At 38.4% G+C, this 15601-nt stretch overlaps 1 protein-coding gene across 2 annotated transcripts; it reads left to right on the top strand.

The window, feature by feature from the left end:
* The first annotated feature begins 70 nt into the window (after positions 1–70).
* GOLT1B (golgi transport 1B) lies at positions 71–14394 on the top strand. Of its 2 annotated transcripts, XM_054055955.1 has the most exons (6): positions 71–206; positions 5082–5173; positions 6905–7083; positions 10412–10493; positions 11444–11477; positions 11836–14394. In XM_054055955.1, the coding sequence occupies exons 1-5, from the start codon at positions 182–184 to the stop codon at positions 11450–11452; spliced, it is 387 nt and encodes a 128-aa protein (XP_053911930.1). In that variant the 5' UTR covers positions 71–181; the 3' UTR covers positions 11453–11477; positions 11836–14394. The 2 variants fall into 2 exon arrangements, with proteins under 2 accessions (XP_053911930.1, XP_053911928.1); XM_054055953.1 differs by lacking the exon at positions 11444–11477.
* Positions 14395–15601: the final 1207 nt, after the last annotated feature.

Genomic DNA, 15601 nt, shown 5'->3' with positions numbered 1-15601 from the left:
GCCAGGGGGCGGAGCCTCGCGAACAAAGCGGGCGCGGATTGGCGCCGCTCCCTCCAATCAGCGGCGCGCTCTCACCCGGCGGCGGCGCGAGGCGGCTGCGTGTTTCCGGAAGACGTGGCCGTCGCAGCTGCTGCTGCCGCCTCTGTTGCTGCTGCTTCTCTGCCCCGAGCCCGCCGCCACCATGATCTCCCTCTCGGATACCCAGAGTAAGCACTGCCCTCATCGCCACCGGGATCAAGCGGGGAAGAACGGCTGGAGCGCGGCTGGGGGAGGCGGGGCGATGGGGAGGGCTGGGGGAGTGACAGGGAGGGGCTGTTAGTGGCCTGGGGGGTGTTGGGGTGGGGGATGGCTTGGTGGGAGGAGGTGATGGGGAGTCGGCGGGGGATGGTGGGGAGTGGGGGGTCTGTGGCGAAGGAGTGATGGGGAGGGGGTGGGGTTGATGGGGAGGGGGGTAATGGTGGGGGGAAGAGGGTGGTGGTGATAGGGGAGTTGGTGGTATTGGGGGGTGGGGGGTGTTTTTGGGGGGGTGGTGGTAATGGGGGGGTGGTGATATTAGGGGGGATCGGATGATGGGTGTGGAAGAGGTAATGGTGGTGAATGGGTGTGGGGGTGAAGGGGGGGCTTAGTGGTATTGATGGGGGTGATGGGTGGGAGGAGTGGTGGCGTAGGGGACTCACACAATCATAGAATAGTTTAGGTTGGAAGGGACCTTAAAGATCATTTAGTTCCAACCCCCCAAATAGTGGTGGTGAATGGGGGTGGGGGGCGATTGCGGGGGGTGGTGGTGGTGATGGAGGGAGTTGGTGGGTATTGGACGGTGGTGAATGGATGATGGGGAGGTTGGTGGTGATGGGGGGAGTATTGGGGGGGTGATGGTGGAGGGGGTAGTGGGGGGTAATGGTGATGAGTAGGGGGAGTGGTGCTGTAGGGGGATGATGGTGGTGAATGAGGGACATTATGGTGTAGTGGTGGTGATGGGGTTTGGTGGTATTGGTCGGGGGAGTGATTCTAGGGGGGCAGTGAGGGGGTGGGGAATGATGGTGATCTGAGGGGCATGATGGTGGTGAATGGGTGAGAGGGGTTAATGGTGGGGAGTAGGGGCGGTGGTGTTGGGGGGGTTGGTGGTACTGGGAAGGTTGATGAGGCGGTAGTAGGGATTGGTGGGGGGGTGATGTTGATGGATGGGGGAGTGGTGGTGTAGGGTGGTGGTGAATGGGGGTGGGGATTGATGGTGATGGGGGGGTGGTTGGGTGATGCATGTGGGGGTGACGGAGATGGTGCGGTAGAGGTGATCATTGGTGGGGGTTGCTGTGTGATGGTGGGGATGGAGCAGCACAGGGTGCTCCTGCCCCCCTCAGTCCCAGAGCCGGGCACTCGCCCTTTGTTGGCTGGAATGAATGAAAGCTGAACTGTAAACAAAAGTAGCAATTAAAGTCTTCTGGTATGCCGCCATGTGGTCAGGGGTAGTTTGGGCTCACGGAATTGCGTGTTGTTGGCTTTACTATGTTTCTTTTAACTTGCTGCCGTCGAGCTAAAGGTTTGTGGGTGATACTGAGGGTCTTACGATGAGGGCCAGACACTCAATCTGTAGTCAAAATAGAAGTACTTATGTGCGACCATAGTTTTGTTCTCACTGAATAGAAATATTTAGAATACTTAAACACTTGGATACTGAAAGGGAAAATACAAAGAAATCAAAGAGGCTCATGGGAGTTAAAAGTGTAAGGTGAAAAACTGAGGTTTTCAATTTATATTAACATCTAACGTATGATACATGTCTGGGATGGTTACTATAAAGGGAAATAAATAATAAACACCATAGTGTCAGTTATGAAGGAGGGTAAGCGTGAAAGATGTAGAAAAGAAAAATGAAAGAACTAACTTTACCTGGATAGCAGGATGCTGGATGCAAAGGTATTGTAGAGCCAGTTATGGCCAAGGATGAAGATTGGCAGAAAAGCAGGGTAGTGCCATTCAAGTTCAGTGATCTCCTGAGAGATTCAGGTGCCACACTCTGTTAATGGGATGGATAATAACCACTGGGGTTAATTTTTAAGATTTCTGATTGATTAAAAACTTGTGGGCTTTGCTTTTTTCCCCACTGCTCTATCCTCGTGCCCATAATATTCATTGGGCGGGGGGAACCACTCTTCAGAAAGAGTAGATCTAATTTTTCCTTTTCTTAGTTCCTCGTTTGGGACCTTTGGCTAACTCCAATGCTGACTGTGGTTTTAGCTGTCGAGCCAAGAGTAGTGAGTAAAATACTGTGGAGCTCAATTTTTATTTTTTTCCACTATTTTTCTGAAATGTTGAAGATATTTCATATGATGCTTTTAAACTCATGATTGTCTGGAAGATACTATAGAATCAGTAGTGGAGTAGCATGATAAATATCTGGAGAGGACCACTGGACTGGTTGATATTTGGGAAATTAAATTTGCAGCCCCTTAAAATGTTTGTTAAATTATTCATTGAATGGAATGACAAATCTATAATTGCAAAAGAATGTGCTTGGTTTTTCTCCCAAACACATCAACTTTTCAATACTAAAAAATACTGCTAGCAAATAATTCTTAAAACGTGAAACTTTTCATGACCTAAAAACTGCATTAACTTTTGTCTTCTGAGAGCCTATAGTGCACAATTCCATTCTTATTTTGAACACAAAAGATTGGGGAATATGCATTGTCTTCCCATAACTTTTACTAGCAACGTAGCTTAATTTTAAGTATTCGTATTTACTAAGCTTTTTTGATACAGTACTGCAGTACTCTTGCATGGCTTATGGGATTTCTGCAGAAGCATTGAGAAAGCGTTGCTCCCTCCACTCAGTAAATCATAATAATTTTTAAAAATCCAGAGTAAATGTCACGTGTTAATATGTGGTTTTGCATTTCCAGGAGTTGAAATATTGTATTTGAGTAATATGAGAAGGCTCTTCTGGCGCAGAAGAAAGAGTTTAAACATAGTTCACACCCTGTATAGAAATTCCTAGTTCATTATTGCAGATCGTGTACAACATGTCAGTAGTTTCATTCTCTTTCACCGGAGAATGCTAGTCAATTATCTTTGCAAATTCTGATAGGAATCAAGTCAGTAGTAACTCTTATTGAGATACTGGCAACAGAGAATAGCAGTCCTGGACTATTCATGTTCTTTCAGCAGTAATTTTGGGATGAGGGAATAGTGTTCCTTTTTTCTTTTCCCTCCTCTAACCAGAAAATGTTGTTGACTTCTAAAGTGAATAGGAATCTGTTGTAGGAGTAGGTGATAACAAACATGTTTCAAATAAGTACAGGAGAAGTGTCAGAGTAGTAATTGCAGCAGCTGTTGGGAGTTGGCCTCTGCCGCCTTGCTACATCCCTACTTTGTGCATTGTCTGCGGGAGGAATAAATATTCGGTTCCCGTGATTGCATATTTATCTTATTGGCAGCTGGTAATTCCTTTGGAGTCCTGCCTCCAAATGTCTTCCTTCCAGAATACAGATTGTTTCTGCTCTTCTAAAGTAAAGAGTACTAGAGAAAAGGGCAGATTGCAATTGTTATGTTGCTTTCAGTCAGCAGATTCATTGAAAATATAATTTGCAATTCCATTTTTCATTGTAAACAAGTATTGAAAATGTCTGCATCAAGTCAGTTATAGCAGATTACGTAGTAGTTTTAATTCTGGGTGGTTAAACTTTTGCTATGTGCATTTTAAAGTGGCAGACGGTATTGTAGAACTACAGATTTAACACCATGTGGTCTGCAACCGTGCTGAAAGATGAGCCCTTGGAGGAATTGGGGAAGTTGAATGTTGCTGTAACAGATCTCTTTGCTCTGTTTTGAAATTTTTTTTTTAATAACCAAAGGGAAAATCTGAAATAGGCAGAATAATGTTCTGTTACTCCTGAGCTATTCAAGCAACAGTAAACCATCAACTAGGTCTACATTGCAGTCAAAAGTGCAACTAAAATACATTTAGGTAGATCTGGCTAACAGTGATGAAGGCTGTGATAGTGTGGGTGGGGTTGTTTGTTTATAGCTAGACTATAAAAAACTCCTGGGTCTTCAAATTATGTCTATATGTGGAGAGACACAAACTGGGCTGCCAGCCTGTCTGTAGTATTACGGCTAGTTTTGCTAGCTTTTTTTTTTTTTTGTATGTGTGTATTCCGTAGACTTCCAAATTCTCTGGTCACAGGGATAGCAATAACGTAAGGATAAGTGTGCATGAATGCAAAGATTTTTGCAGCTGTATTGCTGTGATTTCCATTATTTCTCTCCTATGCAGTCTGTGCAAGAGTCAAATGAAAGCTTTAGAGGCTTAATCTTTAAAGTGTCTCTGAGTACGGTGTTCAAGATACCTCGGAAGCTATTGTCAAATGGTAGCTTTAAACATAGCTTAGCATTTCTGGCCGAGTTTCTCAGTCAAACAAATCTTCCATCCTACTCCTGCCTTCCAAATATTTCTTGAGCAACCTTTGTGGACAGGCAGAATGCAAATATATTTAGTGTCTACTAGTTTTGTGAAAACTAGCACCTGACTGCAGCCGCAGGCTAGTGTTTAATAGTTGTCAGCATTTGTGTAACTTGGAAGTAGCCTACAGCATTACTGTGAGTTGTGTTGAGTCCAGAAGTTGGGGCAAGTAAGTGGGACTGCTGTGCAAGATTGTAGAACATGGAATGTGAGGTCTCAGAGGGATGGAAGGGGCCAACGTACTTGCGTTACGGTGGTAAACACAATGGAATAAAAGTTGCAAATGCAAAACAAAGTTTCATTATCTGTTCACAAAATAGTCCTTTCCTCCATGCTAGCAGTAAATCAAAAGAGATGTCTTTGTATGTGTATACGCATGTATGCTTTTTTTGTTTCATCCTATTTCAGTATATAGTTCTAAATATGTATTTTTTTGATAAACAACTTCCTTGGATCTCTGTTACTGAAGTAATTGGTTTCAGCTGGTGATAATATAGAATGAATTTTTCTGTAAATTTAGAACATCTGTAGATTGGATGTGCTATTTTTGTCACGATTTTTTTGCACGAGGTTTTTCCTGGTACCATGTTTTGTTACATGCCTAAATTTGTTTCTTTTGCAGAGATTGGAATGGGACTAACAGGCTTTGGAGTGTTTTTTCTTTTCTTTGGGATGATACTCTTCTTTGACAAAGCTCTTTTGGCTATTGGAAATGTAAGTGCCTGGCATTTATTTAGTCTTCAGTTCTGCACTGCTTAGAATTAAGTATGCAATGTATTAAAAATAAGCTAACTATAAACCAATATGTTATGAATTTGAAACTGCATCACAAAAATACTGTGGCAGTTTGGCATAAAGGAAGAGTTATGCTCAGTGACATGAGTGAATAATTTTTCCTGATTAAAGTTAGAGTAGCTTGCATAAATTTGTGTTATACCTCCAGGTAAGGCCTGCAGTATATTGGTCAGAGAATAAGCAGCTTGTTGCAGAATGCTGCTGCAAATAAGATTTTATATCACCTATCATTTCTAAGGTTTTATTTTTTGTGGTCCTGTAAGATAACTGTTAATTTTAAGTATCCTTTTGGATAAGCATAGTGTTCTGTATGCTCTAGCAAATGTGGCTTTGCCATGCTTTTTGAGGAAAGAAAGAAGTGTGAATTACTGATAGTCTGGGTTTAGAAGAGCCACTTGCCGTTCTTAGTAGAGGAGTCTAATATCTTCAGTTTTACCTTTCACTTAAAGCAGGATAAAAATTAAATCCTAGTTCTAGTACACAAAATTTTGAATCCAAAGCAAATATAAAATGACAGGCTGTTTTCTGAATGTGATAATCTCTGTGCCTCTGCTCGTCTCAGCTTTGCCAACCTGCCGAGAGCACAGCCTGGTGGAGGTTCACATTGTCCTTTCCTGATGCCTAAAAGTTTGTGGTCAAAACTGATCTGTTTTGTTCTGTGGCAGCAGAGTCGAATGCTGAGACTCACTCAATGAAAAATTTTATAGCATGTATTTGAATTTGGATGTGTTAGTTGAAACATTGTTCTGCACCATCTGAACCAAGTTGTATAGTAGAAGACTGAAAACTAGAATAATGCATATTTTTTCTTTTCCTAATGTATGATGGAAATACAAGATCCCTGTTTAGGGAAAATGATGAAAACATAGATAGGAAGAGACAGTGACAGGCTTTGTGATAACCAAAGGTAGTGCAAGAAAAGGTACTGTATCCTTATAGGAAACTTTTTAAAAGAAGTTATATCAGAAAGGTGGTAGTAAAGTGGTTTGTTTATTAAATAATGTGAAACTTAGGTTTTACTCAAAATTATAGATACAATTTGAGATCCTATCCCATTTTCAGCGAAAATGTTGCCCAGATGTGTGCTTACAAGCTGCAATAATTACAAGTTGTGTTGCTGAAGGACACTAAAAGTAGTGGTAATTAATTGGGACTACTATGATAGTGGTCAGTCTGTACTGGTACTCATAAGCAGTTGAAAGACTATATACGGTGAGATAAGTGATAATGCTCTTCAACTGTTTTCCCTTTTTGGCTTTGTACTGTTTAGTAGATCAGTACAAGCTATTTAAGATGTCTGTGGTTCAGAACCAGAAGTGCTTTTGTAACCTGTCTGTTCTCAGTTTTAAGGAAGCTTTGGTATCACCTTTGTGGCAGTAAGCTTCAGCACTGCTTGTGGATAATGTGTGCTTATATTATAGGGCAGACAACACAGAAAAGTTTTGAATGCTAGCTGCAAACGCTTCTAAAATGGAGTTGACAAAAGAATCACTAGTAAATTCCTTCTCCCCATCTATCTTTTAACACCCAAAAGAACTAGTGCAAGAAATGCAGTCTATTTTTTTTAGAATATCTAGATGTTTACATCTTAAACATAGGAATATAATTAGCTATTTTCTTTATTTGGTTGTTTTGTTTTTTCTTTTCTAGGTTTTATTTGTGGCTGGCTTGTCTTTTGTTATCGGTTTAGAAAGAACATTTAGGTTCTTCTTTCAAAAACACAAAATGAAAGCAACGGGCTTTTTCCTGGGTGGTGTGCTCATAGTTCTCATTGGTTGGCCTTTAATAGGAATGATCCTTGAAATTTATGGGTTCTTCCTATTATTCAGGTAAGACTTGATTCAAAGTACCTTTCTGTATTGGTGTATCTAGGAATAAATGTATTTGATTAGAGTTGCTGCTGACAAAGCAGCATCCTTTAAATGTTCACTTTTGATAGACTTTATACAAAGTTGTCGATTTACATTTGCAAGAAGTGGGAAGTTGGTGAATATTTTTCTAAGACTTTAATCTGCTAGTGCTTGTGAGGCATATACCAAACTGACATTGTAATGATGTTTAAGTCTAACCAAAGAATTGTAAAGCTTCAAAATGTCTGGGAGATCAAATTGTTAGCAGTGCAAAATTTAAATCCCTCACAAAAGAAAGCAACTTGGATACTTAGTATGTTTTGAGTGGGGAGTTTCTTCTTTTCTTTGACAAATGGAGCAAAATACTTTGTTACAAATGTCCTAGGTTTGTAGTCTTACCATTCCATTATTGTGGTAGCCCAGTGAAAAGATGTTTTCTGTGATTTTTGTTACATTTGTGCCCTAGTATAGATAGAACTGTTGGGTTTTGTTAGCCTTATCTGGTTCGAGTTACAGAAATATGAAAATTCTTGGCTTTTGAACAGCAATCGTGATACATACTATAGTTTTTACAATGTGTCATTTAACATCTTCCTAAATGCAATTGTAATGGTGAAAGGATTTGACTTCTTACAGCCTGTATCCCTGTATTTTATCTTGATTTCCATGGTTAACGTTCCATGCTTCAGTATATCACAAAGTACAAAATACACTAATGGGTAAGAAGGGAGGCTATTAATTGTCTTCGACATCTTTTCAGGTGAAGACCATTCCCTGAATGCCTATTAATGTTCTAACACACCCCTAAAATATTTTCAATGTTCAGCTGCTGTATAAGTAGTACAGTTCTTGTTAATCAAAATCAAACCACTGCTCTCATGGCATTCCTTTTCCTCCACTCAGTAAAGTTTTATGTTAATGTGGTATTTAGTTTAGAGAAAATACTTATTTTTGAAGAAATCTTAACTTGGCTGCTACTGGAGACAGTGTCATTTCTGAAAATTAATTTTGTATATGCTTCTTATTGTTCTACTCTGTATTCCTCTGAACTTTGTATCACTACAAGTGTTTTGAAAATCACAGTATTTTACTGAATAAGTTTTCGCTTCTTGCATGTAGCACTTGGGTTTAATCAACTAGCACAAAGCAAGTAGACTGTGTCCTCAAAAAGGACTCAAAAGAATTACAAATTACTATGTCTAAATAAATACCATTATAGGTTATCTGTTGGTGCTAGCCAAGGGGTAGCAGGGTAAAATAATGTTGAAGGGTATTATAGAAGGTCGGTAGTCCCTAGGTCACTAGGACTATCACTTAGCCAGAAGAGTATCAACAAGGAATAGATAATTCCAGATGTGGATGTTTATCTGATCTGTTTTATTTTAAAACATCTCTAGACCATGTTTTCTAGTGTTTTATAATTCTTAGAATCTAAATTCCTTGCTGTAGTGTTAGCTAGAATTGTATTTCAAACAAAGCTTTCTGTTTTGCTTCAGTTTTGTTCATTTTGGCCAGTATAGTGTTTTTGGCAACTTGCTAATTTCTGAAGAAGTTAAAAATGAAGCCTTATCTCAAGCTTCATTTTATATGTTTCATCAGGATCCTGCTGTCTGTATGTGTAACAGAAAACTTCCCTGGTTATCATTGATTTCTTAAGTACGTATTTTTCTTAGGACCAAGAGATCAACTTATGCACCTTTGGATTTGTTATGGCACTATGTTGTGAGGATGGGCATCTCTTTGTGTTCAAGTGCTTCTAGTCATGTAGATTACCAAGACTTTTATATGGAAAACATTAATATTGATCAAGAGCGATTTAGCGCTCCTAGTAACTTTGCTTCAACTCCAACTAAGAACCACTGTATTGTATTTTTTCTGAAAATCAATCTCTTGGTTTTTTAGACCACTAAACCAGCTCCACTAGATGTTCACATCCCTCTGTAATCTTTCCTTGTAGACCATTGTCTTCCCTATCTAGACTAGTTTTATACAGTTGCCTTTCATATGCCCTGTAGCAGTAATTGCAGAGCCACTGACATCTCCAAAGCAGGTACTGGTGACCAAGAACACTTAAATAAATGACAGGATTGCAAAAATTTATTTTTTACAGATATGTCTGACTGAAGTGAGACACACAGATAATTATTATTATTTTAGTCTGTTTTAAACCTGGAATGCCTTTCCTGTCTTGTCTTTATTTAACATGTTTCCACAAGTCTTTTGCCTTACTTTCACATGCTGAGATTGCATTCATGGGAGAAGGCTGTTATGGGACAGTATCTCTTGTATTCTCAGCTGCTTTTGGAGCCGTGTTCAGATTACAAGCATCCAAAGTTATGGCTAATAATACCACACTTCTTGTCCTGACTATTCCTTATTCTTGGCTACACTAGTTGTTTTAATGTATTACAAGTGATTTGTGTGCTCTCCATCTCAATTTACTGGATGACTGAAATGATGTAGTCTTTGGGAAAAAAAAAAAAATCTTCAGGAAAATAGTTCTTAAGAGTGTAGCAGAGAGGATGATAGCTTGTGAAACATCACTGTTTCAGTGTGGCTGAGGTCTCATTACACGTTAATCCTTATTCTATGTAGAGTATGTATAACTCAATAAGACAACTCAGAATGCCTCCACCAGCTGAATTGCTGCGATTGACTGCAAACAGCTGAGGTACTTCCCTGCTGCAGAGATAAATTGGACAGTGCAGGGGGCTATCCAATCATCATAGCAGATGGGCTATCACCATCGCAGCTCTGCGTGACAACATCCCCTGGCTCATGATTCAAGTCCCCGACTTGACTTAAAATAGTCAAATAAGTGAAGAGACAACTCTTCATGGTTAATTTTCTTTATCTAACATAAAGAGTACTATATATGGTTTCAAAGGGAATTACTCAATTAACTTCAGTTGGTTTTACATTGGGTATTGCAAGAATATATTTCCTATAATGTGAAAATAAATTATCTCAAAATGTGTGATAATTTTGAGAAATCAGTTGGGAGCATCAGTTCTGTTGACCAAGTTGAGTATTCTTTGCTTTTTGAAGAGCTGACGGAGGTTGAAAGCTATAAAGAAAATTAAGTCAAATTAAAAAAAAAAAGTTTATTTCCTGGTTTTCTCCCTTCTCTGCTCAGTGGATGTTGATATAGTTTGTAAAATTAATATGCTGCTAACAAGCTACAAGATTACATAAAATCTTGGTTTAAAAAAAAAAAAACCAAACCTTGTTGCTTCTTCATTTTATAGCATTATGAGAATAGTTTTATTATAAAAACTAATACAGTCTTCTGATATCTTACCTAAAGGGGGTTCTTTCCTGTGGTGGTTGGCTTTATTAGAAGAGTTCCAGTTCTTGGATATCTCTTGAATTTACCTGGTATAAGCTCGGTAAGTGTTCACTACTTCATGCCAAATTTGAAGCTTGTAGTGTTTTTTTAGTCCATTGTTATAGTAGTCATAGTAGAAATGCATCAGAAAGAAAGCAAGTAAATCTTTCGAGTAGTGACTTTGAATGTGTCCCCGTATAGTTCTTGAACCATACGGATCACCTTCACTCCCCGTGAGAGACTTCTAGATGTAAAAGGAACAAAAGGAAACTTTTGCAGAAGCTGGCACTGCTTGCGTGTTGTGAAGTGAAAGAGCCCTGGATTGTGACTCGGTGCACTGGGGTTCTGCTTCCTGCTTCCCCATGGGCCATAGGTAGCCAGATAGGCAAATCATGTGCCTCTTTCGTCCATGTGATGAGGAGACTGTTCTTTGTATAGTAGGGAGATATATTTATGAAAGGGACCTGTAAACGCAGTTTAGTTCGGTGTTGAGTTGAAGCTTGTATGGTTAGTCCAAAAACGTTCATGATGCATAATCATTCATCAGATATATTAATTAAGGTCGCCTGCACCAAACTAGTCTTGCTGTTTACTAAGATTTTTATTTTTTCAAATGCAGTTTTCCATTTTCTTAACCAAATAGCTAGGGATTTGAAGACAATTAAAAGGTGCCAGAAAGATAGAATCTAGGGTGTTTCAGTCAACTACTTTTACTGTGCTGATTTCTGTGTGTATCTTAACACAAGCATTTTTAACCCTAGTTTTGAAAGCAACGGTTCTAGTAGCTACTACTAAAAAATTAATAGGGGGCATAACTTGGATGTGTACAGTCTGCTTTTTAAAAATTAGTGTTCGAGATCATATGTTCCAATCTTGGGCCAAGTTCTGGCTCATAATTTATGATCAATTGAATGTTTCATTTGTCAATTGATCTTACTTAGTCACATTTAATTTGATCATAATGGGGTAAATCTTGTTTTAAAAAGATAATTGTTAATGTTTTATTCAAAGCCTACGTAGGCTCAGAAGAGAACCCACAGTAATGGTCAGTTGAAATATCTTACTTGGTCTACTAATGCATGTGTGGCTGATACTGTATTGTTTTGTTTTAATCATTAAGCTAGCGGTGTTATCTGCATTCTTCTATTTCCTTTCTCATTCTGTTGCATCTTCATGTTGCACTCTTAATGTCTATATGAGAAAAACATGTCATGCAGAAACACAATTGCAATGTAAGATTTTTTTAATTTTCACAAACTCAAATCATGAGACCGCGGTGAGTACTACTTGACTCTCATTTTCAGTTGCATACTAACTGTGCAAGTAGCAAGTAATATTTAAGAGTAACTTCACTGTACATAAATGTCATGCAGCTTAAAACCTTTTTGTCTCCTTTTCTGCAGCTTGTAGATAAAGTCGGAGAAAGCAACAACATGGTATAATGACAAGAGGGAAGAAGACCGATTCTAAACTTATTGTATTATTTATAAAATCCTTTTGAAGAATACTCAGCACAAAGATTAAGTTGTGTACAAAGGAAAAGCTTGTTACATTCTTTACATAACAGTTTAATTTAAAATGTATAGTCAACAATATACATTAGAAAAGAAGCTCAGCAAGTACTCTTCTAGGAAAGTAACTCCAGAGTTCAGGAACTAAATTGAAGAGGTGAAAGTCATGGAATAACCCATGTTACAAATGTTCAAGACTCTTTCTTGGTTTTGGAAAACATGCTAGAGGCAATGAACCCTTGTGGAATTAATGGTGCCTGTACTCTGCCTCCTTATTTTGAAGGTGCAGTAGAGCAAACAGGCCTACATTTTTAAGGGTGATCCAGACTTAGCCGGCCCTCTGCTTGCTATCCTCAGAGTGCAAAAAAAATACCCTAGAAAAATTCTTGTTTAACAAGAGATGCATCTTTGCATGAAGGTTGAGATGACTATTCATCTTAAAGGTTATTATGACAAGAAAAAGGAAGCCCTACACGGTTCTGCTGTAAACATTTTTGTAAATATGTGGCTGAAATAAAACATTGTTATCTTAATGTTTCAAAGCCAAATGTAAGTTGATTGTATTTGCCTTCTGTTTCGGAATATGCAAAAAGGTCAATCTTTAATAACTTCAGTCTTAAATGTTGGTTCTGAACATGTAGAGCTCAACAGGAAACTCTGGAGACTGACTTGCACTCCTTCCAGTTTGTTCTCCGTGGTGAGAATGTAGCCCCTTGTCACTAATATGAAAACTTTGTGAAATGTGCTTAGTTCACAAGAAAAATGCGTTTGATTAAGGTGCTGACATGAACCCTGTGAAATGTATCTTATCAAAATTTGAACCTTTGTTTTTAAATAGGTTAAAGCTAAGGTTTCTTTGTTTACTCTGGAACTATAAATTGACTTATTTTTTACAGTAATAAAATGAAAACAAAGTTCTGTGTATGTGAGTCTCTGGGGAGAAAATTGAACTAATGGGGCTAACTAAAGATCAAGTGCCAATCTCCATATGTTTTGTAACGTTGCTTGGGTTATTTTCAAATAAGTTTTAAGTGGCTGTCGGTCACAGCAACAACCTTGCTGTTGCAGAGATTCTTAGCTAAGGTGGAATAAACACCTCCTACTAATGCAAGGGTCATGTTTCTGTTTCTATTGGAATGTTAAAGATTGTGCACTTTCAATAGACTTAGTTACATAGTGTCCTCACCAAACAAAACATAATCATTAAGTAAATGGTGTTTGTGCAGGCTTTGGGAGTTTCTGTTGTGTTTACCTTTTCCCTTCAACTTAATGCTAAAAAAAACTACCAAAATGCAATGGTAGCATTTCAAGTAGCTATGTAGTCTTAAAGGTCTAATTACTTTTTTTTTTCTTTATTATCTAGTTAAAATTGGTATTTTCCTAAATAACTTTGAAGTTAAGAACAATCCTTACCTACCAATCCTTTTGGAAGTTGCTATTAAGTTTATTTATGTAAGACGTGTTTTATTTTCATTAAAACTGTCTAAATAGCCACAATCTACGATTCTCAATGTTTAATTCACTTCCTTCTCTAACAGGCACAAAATGATTCAGTGAAAAAAAAAATGCTGTTATATTTAAAAAGAATAGCATCTGAAAAATCAGCGTTTTTATTTTATAAATGGAAAAAAAATGGCTATATTTGCCTGACAATGTGTATTATAGTTTACAGGTGGGACTAAATGACTTGTGGCTTCTACCTCAAGAGATAAACCAATTTTAACTGCTCCCATAGATCTGTTGTGTGTTTAAAATTACTATAGAATAGCACTACAGCATTTTAGCAGACTCTTGCTTGCTTTGGTAGAGCACTAGTTTGTACTGTGGGAATCAAGTACTGTTTAAAGCAGACAGCATTCATCATTTATATTAGATGTCAGCTACCGGGAGATTTTTTTTGTTGTTGTTCCTATCTTTTGAAAAGTGATGTGAAACGTGGATTCCACCCTTAGACTGTGGAGCTCTGACTGAAAGCAAATTGCTTGTTAAGCTGAAGTACCTTCATCAACAAGAAAGCTGATGATATCTTTCAGAGGTGATTAATATGTTGCTGTATAAGATCTTTTGCCCTCTGAAATGCCAGGATATAGGCAGTTCATATCACTTCCATTTAATTCATTGTTTTAAATCAAAAGTCAATTTCTGTCAGATGTGAATTGTTGTGAAAAGCTTCTGAGGGAACAAATTTGTATGTTGAATTTAGCATAGTCTTTGTCCCTCAAGGTAATGTTGTCTTTGAGACAGTTTTGCCAGGATAAATGTGAGTGGCAGCAAAGGTCAAAATGACTTAGCCTTAAAGTGTTTCTGTCATTGTAAAAGTATCTTTACAGAAACATGCTTGGAACATTTCACCTTTTAAATGTAATTTCTAATCGCTGCTTTAAAAATCATGAGGATGGATCTTACTCTGAGCAAATGAATACTGTAAATATCCTTGTCATACCTTGAATAAATGGGTACCTTTTTCTATAATTTGTCTTTGTGTCTCTTTACATGCACGTTTTAAGAATACGTTTTGACAAGTTTTCCTTTCCAAAGGTTAGGGAGTGCATGCTGTTACTCGTTGGCTATCTTACGCTGGTGTGACTTTCGTAGTAAATAGTCTTTGATTAATCTTAAATGGAAAAGTTTCCTCTTTTTTTTTTTTTCAGTAAACCTTTTACATCAGTATCTCCCTAGTTATTCAGATTCCAGTTTCCAACACATCACAACAAAACATGGAAATAACACTTACATGGGAAGTAGTTTGTTAAACTACCTCCTCGTCTGTCTTTCTGAGAAAATATTACTGTTCTGTGGTGCTCTGCAAGCTTGCTGCCCACTGTTAGGATCTTAACAGAGGAAGTAGAACACCAAAGCACGGGTTTCCACTGGTTGGTGAGGTGCTTTGTTGGTGCAAAATGCTCATTAATGCCCTAAAAACTTGTTTTGACTGAAGTTTCAGCCTCTCAGCTTTTACTGATGTTGATTCTATCCTAAGAATTCCAAAGAACTATCACTTTATAATTTAAAAGGAAAGGAAATCCCAGGTACATCTAGTTATTTTTGTTAAATTGTGAGAGGAATAATGTTAATCTGTATGTAGATCATGGCCAGTTACTCTCAGTGAACAGTTGCCATTTATTAACCAGGAACACTTTGACTTTGTTATTGCTCACAACATAATTCCACTGTAGCTTAGAGTCTGAGTCAAAAAGGTAGTAAAGAAAGTTATTGTGTGCCTGCAGTAGACGTCAAAGGCAAGGTTTTATCAGATTACTTTATAATTGTTACCTTGCCAGATTTCAAGGTACAGAGTGGTCCAGTTGTCTTTCTGGTTTACTTGATTATCAGGCTGGAAAGTGGAATCCACATCCCTAAACCAAGTGTGTGTATATCCCCTGCTGTCTCTTCAGACATCACTTCTTACCCTTGGACTCCTGTCTATTTCTCTGCCTGCCACATCCTCGCTTACTTTGGCTGTTACTTCTACCCTTCAGATTGCACTTACCAGCTATGACAGCACTAGTATGCCATTACCAGACTTACTTACCCAGCAGAATTTGGTCTTTGCAGGCCATTTGTTCTGAGCTTTACCCCTCTGGTATTGGACTTGGCATATTAAAGCATCTTTCAGAAGACTTGGATGTCATAATCAGTCCAACAAAGAGATTCTGCA

This window comes from Cuculus canorus, chromosome 1, assembly GCF_017976375.1.
Source record: "Cuculus canorus isolate bCucCan1 chromosome 1, bCucCan1.pri, whole genome shotgun sequence".
Taxonomy (NCBI): domain Eukaryota; kingdom Metazoa; phylum Chordata; class Aves; order Cuculiformes; family Cuculidae; genus Cuculus; species Cuculus canorus.
The sequence above is the reverse complement of the archived record's forward strand: the minus strand, read 5'-3'. Positions and strand labels throughout refer to the sequence as shown.

What these genes read in the sequence shown, in the direction of transcription:
- GOLT1B (XM_054055953.1), top strand. Translation starts at nt 182, where the DNA reads ATGATCTCCCTCTCGGATACCCAGA. An exon ending in CTCCCTCTCGGATACCCAGA is followed by an intron (nt 207 to 5,081) that starts GTAAGCACTGCC and finishes TTTCTTTTGCAG; the next exon opens with AGATTGGAATGGGACTAACA. An exon ending in ATTTACCTGGTATAAGCTCG is followed by an intron (nt 10,494 to 11,835) that starts GTAAGTGTTCAC and finishes CCTTTTCTGCAG; the next exon opens with CTTGTAGATAAAGTCGGAGA.